The sequence below is a fragment of the Pelophylax lessonae genome (genome assembly GCF_965119305.1).
Source record: "Pelophylax lessonae genome assembly, chromosome: 6".
Taxonomy (NCBI): domain Eukaryota; kingdom Metazoa; phylum Chordata; class Amphibia; order Anura; family Ranidae; genus Pelophylax; species Pelophylax lessonae.
The window spans coordinates 259,917,531-259,939,572 of NC_138773.1; the positions used below are offsets into that span (position 1 = coordinate 259,917,531).

The window sequence follows — 22,042 nt, forward strand, 5'->3', positions numbered from 1 at the left end:
ACCATGCAGGTCACTGAAATGCACAGCAAAGCATGCTAAGTTCATTCTGAATATCACCCCAAAACGCCTTCCGATTGACCAGCATTGCATTGCAGTTCATCACATGGCAGTGCACCAACATTGCGATGTGGTGCACTGCCTAAAATAATGCATGCAGTCTATGTAAAACTGTATTTAAATAGTGGTGGGATTTGAACTCTGGTCCCACAACAATCCACTGTGCACTTGAATCTACCGTTTCTCTTCATGAGTGCAATTTTTCCTATAATTATTGATGTGTGAATTACTTGAAACATTGATGAGAACCAGGGGAAAATAATCATATTCCATGTGCTGAAATAACTGACCTTCCTGTAACCTAAATGCAAAAATATAGGTAGAATAGCTTCCAGCATTCCTTGGTGCATCTTCTTTCGTCTGGTTTTCTGAAATGAAATATGTGTATTACTGGTAACACTCACTCTAACCAATCTTCTCTTGCACTGATAATGCTGCTAATTGTAACATGAATCATTTTTTAAATTGCATAACACTGCTGAGGCTTTTTGAATTCATTTGACTTTGATTTTTTTTTTTTTTTCTAGGAAGTGCTAATCAAGAAAATTGTGACAATGTTTGTATACGTGTTACTGTGTGCAGCTGTTCTCTATATCTGGTGGTGGATAAGAGATAGCTCAAGAATTGCTACAATTACTAACAAATATGTTCTAATTACTGGATGTGACACTGGGTTTGGAAATTACGCTGCACGTACATTCGATAAACAAGGATTTCGAGTTCTAGCAACCTGCCTGACGCAAAGTGGTGCTCAAAGTCTGAAGCAGGAGACATCAGAGCGACTTAAAACAGTGCTACTGGATGTAACTAATGCTGAGAATGTACAGAGAGTTGGCAAATGGGTGAAAGAGATAGTTGGGAATCAAGGTAAGTTAAGAAAAAAAGTGTTGGCCCAAAAAAAAAAAAAATTGTCCCTGTGGGCATCACCTAAATCCCACATGGAGGACTTCTCTCCCACTGCTTTCAATATCTGGAAGGTCCTTTTTGTAGCACCAAACATTACAGTTGGAGATAAAAACACATTGAGATCTGAAGAAGGAGGCTACGCCTCCGAAACGTTGTCCTTAGCAACCCCATGCAAGTCATGCTCTGGGTCCCGATCGTGGAGTCTCCCTCTGCTTAACCGCATTGTCAGTTTCTCTGAGCGGCTACAGCATTCGGCTCTTGGAGGGTGTGTGGCGGCGGCTGGACCGTGCGCAGGCTCACCACATCGAGTCTCCTTGAGTAATCCGAGGCGGTTGGCTTAGCCGTACGATACTCACTGACTAGTGCAGGACGAACAGCTGAGCCGCCGAGGCTAGGAGGAGAGAGCCCTGTAAACATCATCGGGGGATATTTATTTCCATGCATGACTTCCTATCTGTTTGTGAGTACCTGTTTTTATGGCTTCTATTAACTTCAAATAAATGGTGTTACACTAGGGCGGTGTGCGCTCTGTTCCTTTATTTTTTGATAAAAAAACATTGACTCTTGCAATGCCCCCCCTCCCCACTGCAAGGGTTAACTGCTTCATTTTGCCCAGAGATTGGGGGGGGGGGGGGATGAACAATGTGATATACTTACTTCTTCTTTCTTCCTTCTCTTTGGACAACTGGTCCTCCGAAGCCTCTTCTTTTCACTACCCATCATCTCTTTGACATCATCCACAACAATGCAGAGCTAATAATCTTGCATTGCATGGCATGGTGCAGAGGGCCTATCTACATTCTGGAGCATCAGGCAGCGAAGTAGAGCAACAACTGCCAGGGAAATGAAGAATAAGGTAAGTATATCACCTTATTGATCATCCCCTAGGCAAAATGAACAGTAACCTTTGCAGTAGAGAGTGGGACCTGATGCAAGGGTAAATGATTTTTTGCCCTTGGAAGTCAGCTTTAAGCAACCCAGGAATTCTTTAAATTGTATGTAAACCCTAATGATGCCAATTATTGTTTTGTGGCCTATTCACCCTTTACGTTTAGTGGATAAGTTATTGATTACTATGACTATCTTTTACAATTTAAACAACCGCCAATGTATTCCAGCTTTGTGGTCTTTATATCTTGTTCCAATGTGACAATGCCCACCTACTGCCTTACAATGCAGAAGTGGCATAGAAGCCCTCTGTGTGCCTGCTAGTATCCCCGTTTGAAGGCTATGGGATGGATTTACTAGAACTGGAAAGTGCTAAATCTGGTGCAGCTGTGCATGGTAGCCAATCAGCTTCCAACTTCAGCTTGCTTAATTAGGCTTAGACAAAAAACAAACAGACTGGAAACTCATTGGCTTCTGTGTATAGCTGTATCAGATTTTGCATGCTCCAGTTTTTTAAAATCAGTCTGATTGTCTTCCTGCTCAGGGCACGTATCCACCTACCACAGGGGAAAACAGTATTTGGGAGTTGAAGTCCAGTCCAAGGTAATGCCATCAGAGTAAGGGACATACATCTGTGGGTTCTCACCACCCAGTGCCCTGGCCTAGTAGAAACTGATGTGCACAGTAAATGGTCATTCAATTTTACATGATTTCTCCAGTTAGATACTAAGTCCTCCAACATTCTGACAGTACGATTGAGTCATTTTTATACTGTATATGTATTAACTTTTGTCTTGTTCTTCATTTAGGTCTTTGGGGTTTAGTGAACAATGCAGGAATTATGGGAACTCTGGCTCCCATGGACTGGCTCTCTATTGATGACGTTCGACAACCTATTGAAGTTAATTTAATTGGTTTAATCCATGTCACCTTGGTCATGCTTCCCATGCTTAAGAAAGCAAAGGGTCGCATTGTGAACATATCCAGTGTTGGCGGCAGAGTGGCTGCTAGTGGCGGTGGATACTTTAGCTCTAAATTTGGGGTTGAAGGATTTAATGACAGTTTACGGTAAGTTGTCCTTTCAGAATAAAGTGTCAGTAACCCTGTCAATGACTTGTTTGCTCTCATTTGTTAACCTTTGATTTTTTTTTTTTTTTTCAATAAAATAATAAACATGTCATACTTACCTATTCTGTGCAATGGTTTTACACTGACCAGCCTGAACTTTGGGGCTTGGGGTTCAGTGAACAATGCAGGAATTATGGGTACTCTGGCTCCCATGGACTGGCTCTCTATTGATGATGTTCAAGAACCTATTTGTTACCTGTTCTGTGCAATGGATTTACACAGACCAGCCCCGATCCTCCCCTTCTGGGATCCCCTGCTGGTCTGTGTAAATCTATTGCCCAACTGAGTTTCCCAATAGGAAGCCGCTCAGGAAGTTTCTTTACCCTAATGCAGAAAATGCAGCCTTTAGCACTACTTTTAAAGCAGTAGTAATCTGCTGTGTGTTTGTTCACATTTAGGAGATATTTTCAGCACCTACTGTATAGGTAAGCCTTATTATAGGCTTTACCTATAGGTAAAAGTCAGAGATGGGAGTTTACTCCCACTTTAAGCTGAACGTCTCCATTCATCATATATGAAAAATAATGTTACCCCCAACCAGAGCCCCTCAAGCATTTTCCAAACACCATTTCTTTGCTGAAAGTAATTTGTAGAAGCAGAAATGAAGGTGCTGCTTGCAATCTAATTTTTTTTTTTTTACTTTGGATAAAAATTGATAGTAGAGCCCTTCTTTCTCTGTGCCATGTTCTCATTGAGATTTATTATATGTGCAAGTCCTTAGATATGGTGGCTTAATAAGTTTGAAGGGTTTAATTTATATTCATCTGGTGGTCCTGCCAGTAACACACTGCCTGCCATAGCGTGACAATGCTCACTTATTATACTGTATCTATGGAGAAGCAATGTATTCACTCTATGACAGGACAAGTCTTAAGTCCACAGAACACCTCCCTTTTTCTCATCCCCATAAGAAGGGAATGTTCTGTAGTTCACAGTGGTAACCTGGGCCAAGCAGTCTAATTAGACCACTTAAGATGAGTGCCGGTTCACACTGCAGCGGCACGACTTCGGGGGCGACCTGTAAAGTCGCGTGCAGCGCGACTTTGGCGCGACTTGCACGGACTTCATAAAATTAATGTCTATGCAAGTCGCTCCAGGTCACCCCGAAGTAGTACAGGACCCTTTTTCTAAGTCGGAGCGACTTGTGTCGCTCCTATTAGAACGGTTCCTGTACCGAACAATGGGAGCGCGACGGACCGCGACTTGTCAGGCTGACAAGTCGCGGTCCAAGTCGGATCAGTGTGAATGGGCTCTAAGACTACAGGATAAAGGACAGAATTGTATTTTTGGCAGGATCAACTGATATTTTTTTGCACTTATCAAACAGATAGAACAAAATGCTTTTCATGGTATATTTACCAGACCAAAAGGAAGGGATTTCGGGTTTAGGGCTTCAATACATTTTAACCACTTGCCGACTGCTCACAGTAATCCTACTGCGGCAGTGCGGCTCTCCTGGGTCCAGCAAGATTTAGACACATCGGGAGTCAGGCCGGGGGAGGAGAGGCGGCGATTCCCGCCTCCCTCCCCCAAACGTCATGGAAACGGTGAGAAGACCCGCCTGCTTATGTAAACAAAGCAGGTGGGTCTTCTCAGTGACAGACAGGAGGAGATCACAGGATTCAGCATAGCTGAACCTGCGATCCCTGTGTCTGTCACAGAACCCCACCCCCCCCACACACACACACTTCAGTAAGCATGAGGCATACATTTAACCCCTTGATCACCAACAGTGTTAAATCCTTCCCTGCCAGTGTCATTATTACAGTAACAGTGCATATTTTTAGCACTGATTACTGTAGTAATGTCAATGGTCCCCCCAAAAGTGTCAAAAATGTTAGTTAGGGGTCTGATCTGTCCGCAGCAATGTCGCAGTCCCGCAAAAAATTGCAGATTGCCGCCATTAAACGCGATAACTTTTGCGTAAACCAATCAAAATACACTTATTGCTATTTTTTTTTTTTTTTTTTACCAAAAATATGTAGCAGAAAACAAATTGGCCTAAAATGTTAAAAATTTTAGATTTTTAAAGTTTTTTTTTTTTTTTGAGAATGTCATACTGCAGAATGTGAAAAATATTGTTTTTTTTTTTTTTTTTTTTTAAATTTGCAGCTATTTTTTTGTTTATAGCGCAAAAAAATAAAAATTGCACAGGTGATCAAATACCACCAAAAGAAAGCTCTATTTTTGGGAAAAAAAGGACGTAAATTTTGTTTGGGTACAGCGTTGCACGACCGCGTATCTGTCCGTTAAAGTAGCGCAGTGCCGAATTGCAAAATAGGGCCTGGTCATTAAGGGGGAAATTCCTTCCGGTCTTAAAGTGGTTAATAAATAAAAATAAAATAAAACATTCTGACTGCACAGAATATGCATTTATCACATCAAAAATGACATACATTTTAAGGTTTTGTATATTCAGACTCTTATTGATTAGGTGCTTCCCTTAACCTGGTTTAAAATCATAAAAAACACAATTTGCATTTGAACTGAAAAATCCAGAGACTATTAAACTTTTTCTTTTATCCCTGTAAAGGCGAGACATGAAGGCGTTTGGAGTAAAAGTCTCCTGCATTGAACCTGGTCTATTTAAAACAATGTTGTCTGATCCGGACAGGGTTTTACAACAACGTACACACATCTGGGAGAAACTTAATTCCAGTATTAAGGAAGAATATGGAAAAAAATATTTACAAATGGGTATTTTTTTAAATTTTTTTAGCATGTATTGGTGTGTGTGTGTGTGTGTGTGTGTGTGTGTGTGCGAGTGTGTACGTGTTTCTTATTTCTTATTAGATCTTGTTCACAATGTGCTGCCATTTCCTGTGTTTTGTCAGAAAGCCACCATTAGAGACCCCTATGGGGGTCCTAGATCAAGTACACATTTCAGAGTTCTAACTTCAGTCTGCCATTCCGTGTTCTTAGTGAGTAATTTAAAGCAAAATCAAACTAGAGAAGTGCAGACAATTTGCAATTTCAGAAGGAAATTAGCTGTCAGCCTAATATATCTCTCTTGACAGGTTTCCTTTGCGTTCATATTGTAAAATATTCTAATCTTCTGGTGATTTTCACATCAAATGTGCTATATTTCTGTCCATTACAAAAATAAGTGCCTGTTGCAGTTTTTGGTCTAACAATTGAAGCCCTCTTTTGGGGGAGGATATAGGAGATGGCCCTCCCCAAACAGGACATTATGCTAAACCTGTAGATAAATAAGAGAACCAGAACCTTCGCTAAGTGGAATAGTGGGCGTTGATAATAAAGTTGGCAGTGCCTCTACCCAGAACAGGCCTCTGTGAACAGAGGGGCTTCCTTTACTGGGAAATTACCCAGTGTAGAACTACCCACCTAGGAGCCACTAGAAAAATGCCCAAGGTTCCTTTTTCCAACAGTTGCCCAGGAGCAAGGCACACAGACACAGCCACTCTTCAGTTCAATGAACAGCCCAGGGGGTTACCATTTTTTTGGGGGGGGGGGTAACTTGGATAGGGTTAGGGAACTGAGTTGGATATTTTAATATATATATATATATATATATATATATATTACAGCTTACTATACCTTAGATGTGATGGCTACATTTGTTTACCTTTTCTAGGCTTTCACCTTGGCAATCCTGTGATCAACACACTTCCTCTAATGGTTATGCCCAAATGTTAATAGCTTTGCTGACTTCTCCACAGTATTTATGGAAGGAGCCATAATTTATACCCAGGCTAGATTTTAAACATGCTTGGCTTTGTTCATCCCCATTATGTGGTGGATTGATGAGACTAGTAGTTCACAAAAAAAATTAAAGAATGTTTGTGCATTCTTCTCAGTTCAGTATAAGTGACAAGGACACTGCATTTCTAGCAAGATCCACAGGTATTTTCTGTACTTGCTGAAAAAGTTCTTAGCCTGAAAATAAAAACGAATGCAGCCAACACATCTCACAATATATTAAGTTATTGGTTTGGGGCTTGGATAAAATTCAATATATGGGCAGTTAAAGGACAAATTACAATTGAAGATGAAGAAAAATAAAGTTAGAACCTAAGCTGAATGAGGTTATGCTCATAGGCTGCCTGTGTAAGGTTATCTGTCCCTTGTAAATTTAATGTAAAACTGTTGGGAATGGACCCGGGAATACAGGTGACAAAAATGAATAATTGGCTCTCATACCAAGCAGTTGTTACAAAAGATTAAAGAAAAAAAAATATGGGGTACTGTCCATAAAAAAGTTTAAGAGAAGGAAAATAAAATAATAAAAAGGCGATCTCACTTGAAGGTTGGAAACAATAGGTGGATTCAGTTTGGAAAGGAAGATATCTTACATCAATGATCTGTACTATGGTGATGATTTTATGCTCATAGCTAAAAATGGCTCAAGAACATCATAAAAAAGTTAATGAACAGACTGAAAAGGTGGGACTTCAGATAAATATAAAGTAAACTAAGGTTATGACAATGAGATAGACAGCAAACTTCACATTTGATGATAAAGACAAAGTTAGTAGACTCCTTCTGCCTCTTTGGATCAGTTATTAATAAGGATTCAGCAGTTAAGAATTCGAACACCCATAGTAGAGCAAGGAAGAAAGCCCTGGAAAAGATCTTCAAAAGTACTGAAAAATCTGTATACAAAAGTAAGAATTGTCCAAGCTATGATGTTCTCTGTTATTCTCAATGCATGTAAAAGCCATGCAGTTAGCAAGCAAGACAGGAAAAATGATTTTGAATTATATGAAAACGTTGGACAATCAGGAAACCAAACTAATAGATCCTTCAAGAACTCAAGCCCAAACTTTCATTAGAACATTGTTTCTTAAACTTTTTCCAGTCAAGGCAACCTTTTAAAATGATGCACATTCTTGAGGCAACCTCTTCTAAAATGGAAATAAGTAAACTAATAGTTTAACATATTGAAGCAGCAACCACACCTAGGACATCTAACATTAGAGATGATTTATTCTTTCAAAGCAAATACGCTTTTGCACTGGTACTGGCGAGTATTCCAGCATTTCTTCTTCTTCATTTTCTCTCCCCCATGCAGCACACTAAAATCATATGGCTTTATGTTACAAAAAAAGCAGGCTCGATCAACCTGCTGGCTTGCACAAAATTATTAAGCACTTTGGGGCATTTGTTAGGCATTTTGTCAAGGCCCTCCTTGAAGAGCCCAGAAAGCACCCCAGGATATGAAGCACCCTGGTTTAAAAAGGCTGCCCAAGAAGCCCAGGTGACTAAGCTGAAGCTGTCATATTTTGGACATATGAGAAGAACCAATATGACTGGAATATATGTTTTTATCCAAAGGACTGTACACATGTAATGCACAGCCTGATGCCTAGGCCAGGAACTCTAAATAACTGGTGTTTCTTCCTTCTATAGCAGCCCCCATTCCATTTAGGAAAGCAGGCTTTCTGATACTTGGTTGCTCAGATCTTAAGACACAATGCTGTAGTTACTGCACAGATGGTACTTAGAATTAACTAGAGACGAGGAAGGGGACCTCTACTCCCAAGGGTGGTCAGACACTAGACCTGGGTAACAGAACCCTGGAGAGTTCAAGGTCAGAACAGGCAGTGAACAAGCATATTCTATAAAAGTTCTAAGGTCAGGGCAAGGGTAGTCCAGTTAACAATCTGAGCTCATTTTCATGAGGCAATCCAAAGAGTAATCTAACTACAAGGTTAAGGTTGGCAAAAAGGGAATTCAAGATAATTGCAGCGGTCAGACAGGGACCCAGACAGGAAGCCAGGAAACTCACGCTATCATAAGTTCAGAGGCACAGGTGTACGAGGTTTAAATAAGGCGCCCCCTGTGCTGAAGACCTATACAATAAAGAGGTATGTGGCTAGACTTGTTACCCTGCAGCTGATGGGAGCAGATATAAGACTGAGAAGACTCATTAGCCCTCAGGTTACAGGAGAAACTGGAAGGCTGTCTAACAGCAAAGGATATGGGCATTAGTTGAAAAAAGAGGAAAGAAGGCCTTACTATCAAATTAGAATGGGGTTCTTTACAGAATTAATGGGGGAAGTGCTCAAATTCTTTACCACATGAGATAACAATGGAAAATTCACAAATGCAGTTTAGAAAAGGACTCACTCATTTTCTTACTAGTGATATTTATAGTTATATGGGAAAATTCTGATGCAAGAAATGTATCCAGTGACCATTGTGAAATCAAGAAGCAGACAAGGGAGGTTTGTTTTACCCTCCTGGGGTCCAGAACTGGGGGGTTTGAAAGGTTAATCTTTATGGACTAGAGCAGTGGTCTCCAAACTGTGGGCTGGGGGCAGGTGTGGCCCTTTGCTTGCCTTTATCTAGCCCTTGAGGCACTATTCCATCTACTGACACCAATAATGGGGCACTATTCCTCCCACAGACAACACTGGGGCACTACTATTCTTCCCACTGCTACCAACAATGGGGTACTACTATTTCTCCCACTGATACCAATAATGGGGCACTACTATTCCTCCCACTAACACCAACAATGGGGCACTACTGTTCTTCCCACTGACACCAACACTACTATTCCTCCCACTGACACCAGCACTACTATTCCTTCCACTGATACCAGCAATGGGGCACTACTATTCCTCCCACTGATATCAACAATGGGGCACTACTATTCCTCTCACTGATACCAACAATGGGGCAATACTATTCCTCCCACTGATGCCAACAATGGGGTACTACTATTACTCCCACTGATACCAATAATGGGGCACTACTATTCCTCCCACTAACACCAACAATGGGGCACTACTGTTCTTCCCATTGACACCAACACTACTATTCCTCCCACTGACACCAGCACTACTATTCCTCCCACTGATACCAGCAATGGGGCACTACTATTCCTCCCACTGATACCAGCAATGGGGCACTACTATTCCTCTCACTGATACCAACAACGGGGCACTACTATTCCTCCCACTGATACCAACAATGAGGCACTACTATTCCTCCCACTAACACCAAAAATGGGGCACTACTATTCCTCCCACTAACACCAGCACTACTATTCCGCCCACTGATACCAACAATGGGGCACTACTATTCCTCCCACTGATACAAACAATGGGGCACTACTAATCCTCACACTGATACCAATTATATGGCATTGCTTACTCATACTGACGCCTGGGCGTTTTCTGCTCCCACTAGCCACAGTTAGCGCCCCCCCCCCCTAAAGTCTAAAGGACAGTAAAATGGCCCATTGTTTAGAAAGTTTGGAGACCACTGAACTAGAGGGATAAAAGACAGAGGAGCATCAGACAAATTAATCAGAATGATCTCGTATGGTTGAGTGAGTAATTTCTTCATTTGAAGTCATTATCCAACATATTTTTCAGGGCTTTTGAATTAATACTTTTGTACTTCTTTTGTTTGAAGAATCAGCAAAGTAGGGACTGCAATCCCTTAATCTAGTGTGGGTTACATTTACACAATTCAAACCTCTGCACTGCACAGTGCACAGGGGACACACGTAGTTCCTTAAGCAACTTGTCTTTGTGGTTCAGCAGTTCTTCTCATATCAATTCCCTTCCTCCGGCCCCCTCAGTAAATCAGCATCATCACCTCTTTCCAATGAATAGAGAACTGACCCAAAAAGCAATACAGATGACCCAGGAAACAATAAAATGAATCCAGAGTGTAGTAGAGTGATTGTCCTGACTATCAGCAGTGTGTATCACAAGAATGACTGGCCAAGAGAGAAGGCTAAGTGACCCCAAGTATCTTACCCTCCCCCATGGAGGACCCCTCAAGTATGTTATGCTGATTTTGTTCACTTTCCTTTTAACAAGTCTTTAGGCTGTCATGTGACACCACAGGGTCCTCTTCTTCTTCGTCTCTTTTATGAGTTACGGGGGTTCTCAATGACGCAGATCTGCACCATTACACAGTGAATGCAGTGCGCCATGGTGATGACTCCTCTTGGGGCAGGTCCATGATGCCCAACAATCTTATGATTCAATCAGTGTTCTGGGTTGAGTAATGCTGGGCATCATTCATCCTTTTAAGGCTACAAAAATACGGGAGACAGCTTTGGATTGAAGGTGAAACTCACAGCCAGAACTGTTTTTTTTTTCTATGAGCACTGCACAAGCAGCTTAATTGGGCTCTGGAGTGATCTTAATAAATAATTAACCTTTGGGATTCCTCCAATTTTATCAGTCCAGTTAGTGCATGCTTTGTTTAACAGTACCAAACCCTGATAAGGGGGTGGGGGGACACATTTGCATCAGATTTTTATGATGTAGGAGTCTAAATAAAATTCTAAAAATCAAAACTTTATACATTTTGCCCTTTTTTCTTTGAAAACCCACAACGTATGTTAGAGACTTGTTATCTTTGTTATTACATTTAATATTGTAATATTTTGTGTAAACTGTTACATTTACATTGGTTTGTTTGTTTTGTTTTTTAAACTGTTAGGCCCCGTTCACACCTGAGCAATTTTCAGCTTAAAGCTTGTAGCTCCAAAAAACTCACCAAGCCAAATCCTATTAATTTAAATGGCCCCTGTTTACATATAAGTGTTCTGTTTCTGGAAGCAAAATGCATGTCGCTCCAAAAAGTGCATGAACTTCTTTTTAGGAGATTACAAGCGTTTCTGCCCCACAGACTTCATTAGAAACGCCTGCCTTGAGCATTTTACGAGCATTTTTCTGCTTGTTTTCTACTCAAACAGCAGCTCTCCTCCCTAATTTCCTTTCCCTTTCCTCTCCCTAGTGCTTTTTATTGGTTAAACAAAGACACCTAAAGCTGTAAAACGCTTGTAATACGCTTCTAATACGCTTTTCATAATATTAGAAAAAGCTGCAAAAACACAGAAAACACTAAAAAAAAAGCCAGTAAATTGCTATGCTCAGGTGTAAATAGAGCCTTATACAAACCTTAAATAGACTGCATTGGGATTTCACAATTTGGACTTAAATCATCATTTTTCTTGTGCAGATGCAGCAAAGAAAAAGAAATTAAATCTTATCCGGAGTAGTGACCTGTCCATTGTCGTAATGTGCATGGAACATGCTCTGACCAGCCAACATCCCAGAACTCGTTACAGTGTTGGAACAGATGCCAGCTATTTCTGGGTGCCATTGTCTTACATGCCAACATTTGTCCAGGACTATGTCATACTGAAAAACAAAGTGAAGATCCCTACTATATAAAAATTATGTAGCACAATATTAATCTACATGCCAAAATGAGAGTATGAGCACATTTTGTATTGCTGTCTGTGCCCCCAGTGGGGAGATTCACCCTCTCCATGTGTCTATTTACCCATTCGCACCAGGACACTTGACATGTATAAGAGGCGAATGCCCTCACTTTGGAGCGAAATCTTCTCAACTTTGTCTCTGGGACAGGAAGTAAAGGGAAATGAAATGGGATAAAGAAGGCGAAAAAAATTAGTGGTCCTAACTCTAAATAGTATCACCCGGATAATGTGAATATGATTACTTGCATATTATGTTTGAAATAGATTGTTAAAATATGCACTTTTAAACCACCTATGTCCATGGGACTGTGGTATCTGCCAATGCTGTGTGCATGCTTTGCTAATTTTGCAATGATCAATGACTCCTTCTACCTAGTGCATGAACGTGTACAGCTCAGTCTTGTAGCAATTCTTCAAACTAAGGGAGGAACTAACAAAGAGTGATGCAAGCACCATACTTGTATCACTCTTCTAAACATAGAAAATGGAGCAGAGGCAGCTCCTAATTAACAAAAGTCCTTTCATTAATTAGGAGCTAAGTTCTTTGTTCTGCCATGTGACAGCACAGAGAATAGAGAGCTGGAGCTGCATGATTCAATCTCTCTGATGTCCTCAGCCCCCTGCTCTGCTCAGAGCAGGAGGGATGGAAGGTTGTTAACCCGGCAGGCTCTGCAGTGTAATCGCTGCACAAGTAGAGAGAGGGATGTGAGTAGTTTATTGCCAGATCCCTTCCCGTATGACAGGTCACACCTAACAGAAAACGGCTGCAGTTATTTCTATATGGAAAGCTGCTACATTTCCAATGTTAATTAGGATCAGACATGCGCTAGTTTCTTTTTCATTTTGAAATAGAAACTGGCATAGGTGGCACAGATAGATCAGGAAACAGGCCTGTCTGCTTAGTAATGTGGTGCACGCCACTTCTGACAGTTTCCTGTGCCATTATAATGTTGCAGGAAGCTTAGTTAATTCCCCTGGGGGAAATACATGGGCTGCCATTGCTGATCACTTCTTCTTCAAGAGAAATAGCAGTCTGCTCACATAATTTGCAGTAGAAACATATTTGCCATTCTGAAGCTTCCTTCAACCACTTTGTAAATTATTTTATATATACTGTGATTCTGTACTTTCTAAATATGTTGCAGAAATCTCCCTCCACTAAGTCTGGCTGCAGCCATTTTAACTGTGGGCAGCTGAAGCTGCTGCCTGTTCACTTCCTGGATTTACACAGACACACAGAGGCTCACAGACACACACACACATACACATATATACAGATTGACAGACACACTCACACCATTGCTTGCCTGCACATTTCTCCTCTCTTGATGAATTCTCATAGATCTCTGCAGTCTCCTGTTATCTCTGCCCTCATCCAGCCCCCTCCAGCTCTGCAGCTCTCCTTGGCTCTCCTATGACTCATCCCTACTCCCTTGCTGGCAAACTCTCATGAGAGTAAGAGAGAGAGAGAGCTGTGCATGATGTCATTAGCCTAGGCCAACTACCAGAAAATAAAGAGAAAGGGAGCTGTATAAGGTATTTACTGGCAGAAAAAAAATGTTTTACTATTCAAAGTTAAAAACAACAAAGGTTTAGCGCCGGTTCACATTACCGCGACGCTACTTGCAGGGGCGACCTCCGAGATCGCGGTGCGAGCAGCGCGCCGCGACCTCGGAGCGGCCGCCACGGACTTCATAACATTGAATTCTATGGCGGTCGCCTCCTGGTCGCCCCAAAGAAGCTCCGGACCCTTTTTCTAGGTCGGAGCGACTTGTGTCGCTCCTATTAGAACGGGTCCGCAGCTTCCCTATGGGAGGCGACCTGCGGCGACCTGTGAGGCGACCAGGTCGCCTCACAGGTCACCCCAGTGTGAACCGGCACTTAGGATTTAATAGATGAAAAGATAAAAAAATGACTGAAGGTCCACTTTAAAGTGCTAGTTATCTGGCTGTAATGCAGAAGTATGCAGATCAGGAGTTTCGACTTCACTTCTATGAGGTAGGTAACAAATAGATCACTAGCAGAATGAGATATGCATATAGGCATTGTTGTATTTCTCCCATATTTTACTATATTGTTAATCTGATCCAGTCAGTATTAACTGTTTTTAATCAGCTGCAAAATGTGTAAGTTTTATATATTTATTTGAAGGAACATTAAAGTTTTGTACAAAATTGTAGAAGCAGACCCAGCCTGTCTTGCCAATAACTTAAACCCCTTAGCCCATTCATCTGAGCTTCTCCTGCAAAACGCTCAACCTGTGCAGGGCAGTAGTAGCATTTAAGCAGCTTCAACATCCAGGAGGAGCAGACACAGAGACTGGGTAAGTGGACTGTGCCAGAAAGTAACGGTCATAACACCATAGACAACCCTTTCTCATCATCATCACAATAGAGGTGCCTGTCCATCCTGGATGTTAGTGAGCCAAAGCTCCTGTTAAAGATGCATTGATTCTATGCAGACAGAGCAGTGTGGAAGAAAACTGAAGAGAGCAAAGGGGTTCCATTCAGTTAAGGGTATTGGGGTGTTCGTGTTTTGTATAAAATGGCACTAATCTTTTGCCATAAGAAGTGCTGAGATGGCAGGCCAGCATATTATTTTTGACGTAAATCATTAACACATGCTGAATTGCCTCAAGCACATGGATGGTGAGTGGCTGAAAAAATGCACTAACAAAAAATGCCAGCATTCTTCCCCACCATGGGAGCTGCAGGTGACTACAGAAGTGAATGACTGTATACATTTATACTGAGATTTATGGCAATGGTGGAAATGTTGTGTCTGGGAAATATGTCATAAGTACATGCCAATGTAAATGCCAATGTAAGAAATCGTTGGCGTTTACCCAAGAACAAGCATGTATAGCCACCTGCAGCTCCCCAGATACAGCAAAATGCTGGGATATTTATGCTGAAGCATATTTACTCCTTAAACCATCCATGTTCATGAGGCCTAAAAATGCATAAAGCAAACTTCCTTAGGCCAACCAATTAAAGTGGAGTTTCGGCCTCAAAAAACATTTTTAGATAAAAATATCCCCGGGACAGTCAGGGCTAGTTCATTTCAGCAACGATAGCCTCTGAACTGTCCCCGGTTTCACTTACCTTTTAGAAGAAATACTTATCTTGAAAATGTCTTGTCCAGCGCTGCCATCTCAGGTGTGGGCATCTGAAACCGGAGCATCCTCTTCGGTGTCCTCTTCGGTGATGTCGGAGTCCCAGAATGCCCTGCACTGGCCCTGCTCGTCACTTCCGGTGCAGGCGCGTCATCCCTGCACAGCTTCTGGGCATGCCCGGAAGCTTTTCAGCAGGGAATAATGCACCTGAACCGGAAGTGACGAGCAGGGCCGGTGCAGGCGCATTGACTCCTGGGAGCGATGACATTCAGCTCCCAGCAGTCAATGCAAGCAGGAAGAGACGGCACGGGCCGCGGCCGAAGAGGGAGGAAGAGGAAGGAAGGTAAGTATATTTTCTTTAATAATAAGGTAAATAAAAAAAAATTTAAATTATCCAATTCTTTTTCAGCGACAGTACAGCAAGCAGATCGTGTAAAGTCGATTTTAAGGCCGGAACTCTTTAAAATTCAGTTTACTAAGGTAGACATTCTGATGTTTTTCAGGGTTTAATGCACTTACAAAATGAGCCTAAAAATGAGCATTTACCAAAATTACAGACCTCTTGTCTTTGTTAGTAAGTAAGGCTCTCTTTTCTAAACATTTTGTGAGGTATTATAGCTAATTTATTTATTTTAACTACATGGGCCTAAAAGGAGCCTGCCAGACAGCAGAAATACCTAGGCTGTCATTTTCATCCCCATCTGAAGATCCTGACTATTGTACTGATTTGTCTACCTACTAAATATCCTTTTTTTCCATAAAAGTGGAGTTAGCCTTTAAAGTCAGAACTCTTAAAAGCTACATTTGTTTCAGCAGATAGACTTGAATGACAGCCAGAGAGCTAGCATTATCAGATGGGGGTTGGCAAGACAATCTAGGTCAGTGGTTCTTAACCTGGGTTCAATCGAACCCCAGGGGTTCGGTGAGTCAGTCTCGTGGGTTCAGCGGAGGTCAAGACACACACCCGACTCATATGATTGGTGATGACACGCTCCACTCATTGGCTGCAGGTGATCACGCAACATCGCTTGGCCTATCTGTGCTGCAGGGAATTTGGCGTGCCCAGTAGTCGAATTGTAACTGTTGTGATGGTACGTCGTGTGATTTCTTTCTTAGTATTAATCCCTTCATACTAGCTATGTCAAGCAAAAAAAGAAAGTGGTCGGACGAATATGTACAATATGGATTCAAATGTATAACGGAACGTGATGGGAGTCAGCGTCCTAACTGCATGATTTGCAATGCCAAGTTGAGCAATTCTAGTCTAGCACCGGCAAAACTAAGAGAACACTTCCTTAAGCTGCATGGAGATGGAAAATACAAGAACACAACGCTCGCTGAATTCAAGGTGAGGAGAGCCATATTCGATGAAAAGGCTAGTCTGCCTGTTCTCGGCTTTGTACCCATCAACCAACAAACCGATCCTCATAGCATCGTACGAAGTTGCTTACCTGATCGCAAAACAGGGCAAACCACACACCATTGGTGAAACACTCATAAAACCAGCTGTGTTGAAGAATGGTTTTGTTCTTTAATGGTTTTGTTCATTTTTTGCACCTATGTATAAATATATACCTAAATATATACCTATGTTTTGAATTTGAAAAAATCATATTTTATTTTTCCAATTAAGAAGGGTTCGGTGAATGCGCATATGAAACTGGTGGGGTTCAGTACCTCCAACAAGGTTAAGAACCACTGATCTAGGTGTTGAAATCCTGTTTCCTTTCATGTTTTTCAAGAGCTGAGAGCGATGATTTGCATTTTATTACACATGCTTTCCGTATATAACATTTATTTATTATAATGACAATACTTTGAATTGTTGTTCTATTTGTAACTTTTATATCTACAGCCTTTTTATTCATAAATAAAATTTAAAAAATGTAAAAACGATGTTGTTTTATTAGCATGAATAACAATCTCCCAACAAGCCACTTTTCATCCCTTTATTGAGTAAATTCATTATTTGGTATATTGTACTTACAAATTATAATATACTGTTAGGGTTTATTATAAAATGTTCATTTGAGGAGCAAACTGCATGCACTCTAACTTAAAAAAACGCCCAACTGCTCCTAAACTTCCGTTTAGCAGCTGTAGAATCCATAAGGCCTTAGGGTTCATCATAAAATGTTCATTTGAGGAGCAAACCTCATGAACACTAGCTTAAAGCGGAGTTCCAGGCACAGAAAAAAATTTTCACTGAACATACCCCCGGGACAGTCAGGGCTAGTACATTCCACAATGGATAGCCTCTGATCTGTCCCGGTTCGCACTTGCCTTTTAGAAGAAATACTCACTTATAAAATTTCTTCTCCAGCGTTTCCATCTCTCTTGTGGGCAGCTGAAGCCGGCGCGATCCTCTTCGGCGTCCTCTTCGTGTCTTCTTCTCCCAGAATGCGCCTGCACCGGCCCCTCTCGTCACTTCCGGTGCGGCGCCGCATTCCTCCACAGCTTCTGGGCATGCCCAGAAGCTGTTTAGCAGGGAATGCGGAGTCGCCCCGGAAGTGACGAGTGGGGCCAGTGCCGTCGCATTGATTCCTGGGAGCGATGACGTTCAGCTCCCAGGAATCATCGCAAGACAGGAAGTGACGGCGGAGCCGCGGCGCTGAGGGAGGAAGTGAAGAATATGTGAGTACATTCGATCAACAATTACAAGGTAAGTATAAAAAAAAAAAAAAAAAAAAAAATACCTAACTATCAAATTCCTTTTCAGGTTAAGGAGACCAAGCGGACGGCACAAAAAAAAAAAGGTTGATTTTGTGCCCGGAACTCCGCTTTAAAAAAACGCTTCTAGCAGCAGCTTTTTAGCATTTTTTTCTGCTTCTAGAAGCAATAGTATTATCCTATGTGTCCATGTACTGTACAGTATTTTAGTATAGGAGCGTTTTTTAAAATTGAGCTTCTAGAAGCGGATCTTTTTTTTTGGGGAGGGTTGGGAGTTATTTGCCAGCAGAAAAAAAAAGAAAAAGAGCTGAAAGCTCTAAACTGCTGCTAAAAGCTGGCACAAAAATGCTATTATGAGCATTTTTCATCCAGCATTTTACTGGCAGTTTTTTTAGCTTATAGTGTGCGTGGAGTAAAGAAAAGCTGCACTGAATGGTATACTGTATGTGAGCTGATTTTCCTTTTTAAAACGCTAACCTTATTACCTTTGTTGTACTCTTAGAACCTTCTGAGTCACTAAAATGATACAAATTTGTAGCCAAATTGCATTTAGAATCATATTCTGGGTTACTGTGCCAGAAATGACTGCCATGGTCTAGGTATTTAGTTTCTTAAAAGGATAACTACAGTTATACTGGCCATATACAACTCACATTTTGGCTGAATTCTGTTGTCCCTGTTAGCACCCTCTGGCTCAACAAACTTTGATCTGAAAATCAAAGTTGCCAGATGTAATTTGTCAGCCGAAAGGTGAAAACCGCCAATCAAATGCAGTCGCTGTTTAGGTATTTGGCATCGTCTGGTCTTCTAGAGTGAGGCACCATGGGCACAGGTTCCTCTCTTGGGTTTTAAAACAGAGGCATTCCACAGGATGCCCCTGGTCTGGTCTAACCAGCACCAGCAGAAGACTGTCCTATACCTTTCTCAGGCCTTATAACTGTCTTAAACATGTTCTACTGGTAAATTTAGCTGTGCTAGTTAGTAACTAACCTGGCTTATTTATAGTCTGTGATCATTTGGGTTTTCTCCTAAGCCTGGTTTGACAGTGGTTCCTCCATTCTGTCAATAGGTGGCACTGTTTCCTTTGGCATTAGTGTGATGAGCTGCAGTGAGACTGAGTTATGAATATGCATATCTCTTTCAGCCAATCAGTAGGAGTTTCAGGACACTGAGCATGCTGGGGGAGAATATATATTTTGAGGAAGACAGGTGATCGGGGTCCGCCCACCTCAGTCTGGTGTGGATGTGTGAGGAACAGCTGCTTTGGGTTAGGCCTGGAGTCTAGGGCCTGGCCAGGTGCTTGAGGCTCTGCCAGAGAGAGCCTGTCTGCTGCCTGAGGGCATAGGAGAGGTTCTGCCAGAGAGAGAGAGACTTTTGTTTAGAGGCATGAGGAAAAGAATGGAACTCTGAGATGATGAAGCAGAGGTTATTCTTCATGAGTCAGGGACTGTGGAGAGGCTGAGAAAGCAGCAAGAGGAACTGATCTAAGGAAATCCTGCACAGAGCTGTGAGTTTTTGGTTGCTATAGGAGACAGCTGGTGTTACCTAGGTACAGAACATTGGTTGCAGGCCTGAGGCCCTTGTTCTGTATTGCTGTCTACCTGGCTGTTTTGTTTTTGGAGTCTGCTGACCTGGCTGCCTACTGCCCTAGGATGTCCTGTGCCCTAACCCTCTCTCCTTACATGTTATCATTGTGAGCAATAAACTCACTTTTGTTCATTCTAATAGTGACTGTCTCAAATCTTTTCTGCAACGGTCTACACCCAGCATGCCGAAGATTAGAACCAGCACCCTGAGGTGAAATGTCAGCCTTCTCTGATGCTGGGGGTCAGGGGGGTGCTACACGACATTGGAATCCAATTGCAGCCATTCCACACAAGTTTAGTTTCCTATTAGATGTAAGGAGAGGGAAGAGTTTATACGACGGCCTTTTACCTCCTTTTTTGGAACAAGGATAATCACGTATGTACATGATTCAGCAATGCCAAGTGGTGACAGTACAATTTTTTAGTTGCAAACAGAAAACAGGGCAAATCTTTTGCTGAAACCGAGCAAAAGATGCACAGAACTCTTTTGCACTTTGCTCCACAGCTGCCTCGGAGCTGTGTACAACAACTCCATTGAGAGACAGTCACATGCTCCTGACATGCATTTCCCAGCATCAATTTGCCTCAGTGTGAACCCAGCCTGATAAAGGGGAAGTTGCAAGAATATAGATCCTCAAAAATTACATCTTTGTGTTGTGGTCCTTGCACTGCTTCCCATGATTAACTGAACACCAGGGAGAGTCCTGCCAAACTATATATATATATATATATCTATTTTTCTACCCAAGATGTCCCACAAAGGCAGGGGTAGAGCTGGCATTCATTCGCTATCTATAGTACACCACATTCACTACTCTGGGGGCTTGTAGTAGGTAGCTAGGTAACTACGCTGCCTACTCACCCTACACGGTTTCAAACTCTGAATAAAGTGACATCTAGTGGCCAAATTGGGGTATTACATCAGGCACCTCCATGTCCCTTTCCTGCACTTCTGCAGGAAAAAAAAATCTTCATGTATTTCTGTGGAGAGGCTATTCACTTCTTTCACTACAGGGATGCTTAGTAGATGGCCTCTCCATAGGAATGCATGGAGGATTTCTGTACATGTGCAGAAGATTGGGAGAATCTGCAGTGACAGCTGTGCAGATGAGTCAAGAGGGATCAGTATTGAAATCACTATACACGTTGCAATCTGACCATATAATCTTTGTACAATCAACTTTAAATTTACCAAAACTATGTTAAATGAGAGCCTACCTAATATATCCAATCAATATGTATCTATTTAGGCAGGCCTTGTACTCCATAGTTGCTGGCAAATCCAAAGGAATGCATAATCATATTGCAACATATGTTGTTGGCTTATGACTTTTGAAGGGGGGTAGGGTGTCACTTAAAGGATAACAGTGTTAAAGGAAAGTTCTTCTTTAAACGTGACATGTTTCATGCTGACATATGATTTAACCACAGGAAACCTGAGAGGCGTTATATAAACGGCATATTCATAATATATAAATTTAGCTTTTTGCGGTTTACTTCTTCCTTGTTGTTGTATTTCAATTAGATGAACATTTTTACTTTTGATGAGCTATCCCCTTATATCCTAATTGAATTCCATTACCTGGACAGGAAAGGGGGACATCGCTTCAATAGAGACACAGATGGCACTTATACTCTGACAAAGGTTGTCTCTCAAAAGGATATTGCACTGTTAAATTGTAAAGTGTGTGGTGAGCTCATTCATATAGATGATTAGGCTGCTGCATTCAGCTGCGGCTAAAAATTGCCATTCTGTGGCATAAAGAGATCCCTCTTTATGTATTAACATACCTCCTTCGACCCAGTTGGTCTGGACAGTGTAGTCATTTGGTAACTTGACACTATCCACAGACAGCTTAACTTTTCAATAAGACACAGAGGTCAAATCCAATACAGAACATTATAAAAACAAGCAGGAGGGTGCAAACGCCTAGTGCATTACCAAAACTATTGACACCAAGTGCAAAAAAACATACTCACAGATGTATTAGAATGCAAGCAAAAGAGACTTGATCACAATCACGCTATTACGCCACCGGGCGGTGCGCAGGTTGGAACGCGGAAGCCGCATCTTCCTGTGTTGTCCACGGACTGTATTTCATTGAATGGCCGTTGATGTCTAATCCAATTGCCGGAATGTACTTCACTATATCAGCCCCTTTTCATTTACCCTAACTTTGAGGAGCGTTAGGCTGGTTGAGGAGTACGGAGTATAATATACCTCAGCAGGTGACTGTAAGGTGGACCTTCTGTCGGGCGCAACTACATCCAGAGATCCGGATATCAACTTAATACACAACTCTGCTTGTACTGACCCCCTATAACTAAGAGGTCGGTGCTTTCTGGTAAGCACTCCTATACAGGAGTGCTTACCAGATATACTGGTAAGCACTCTCTTTTAGAGACTGCACTATTGTTAACCCTCCTCTTGTGTTAGGCTCCATGTACACGGGACATTGTTAAAAGTCCCTTTGA

General features: G+C 41.7%; 1 protein-coding gene across 1 annotated transcript; it reads left to right on the top strand.

Moving 5' to 3' along the window:
• Positions 1-590: 590 nt before the first annotated feature.
• DHRS9 (dehydrogenase/reductase 9) lies at positions 591-12,146 on the top strand (the record flags this gene model as incomplete). The annotated part of the gene is made up of 4 exons (XM_082261784.1): positions 591-924; positions 2,661-2,919; positions 5,513-5,676; positions 11,932-12,146. Exons 1-4 carry the CDS (start codon positions 612-614, stop codon positions 12,144-12,146), a joined length of 951 nt encoding a protein of 316 aa, XP_082117910.1. The 5' UTR covers positions 591-611.
• Positions 12,147-22,042: the final 9,896 nt, after the last annotated feature.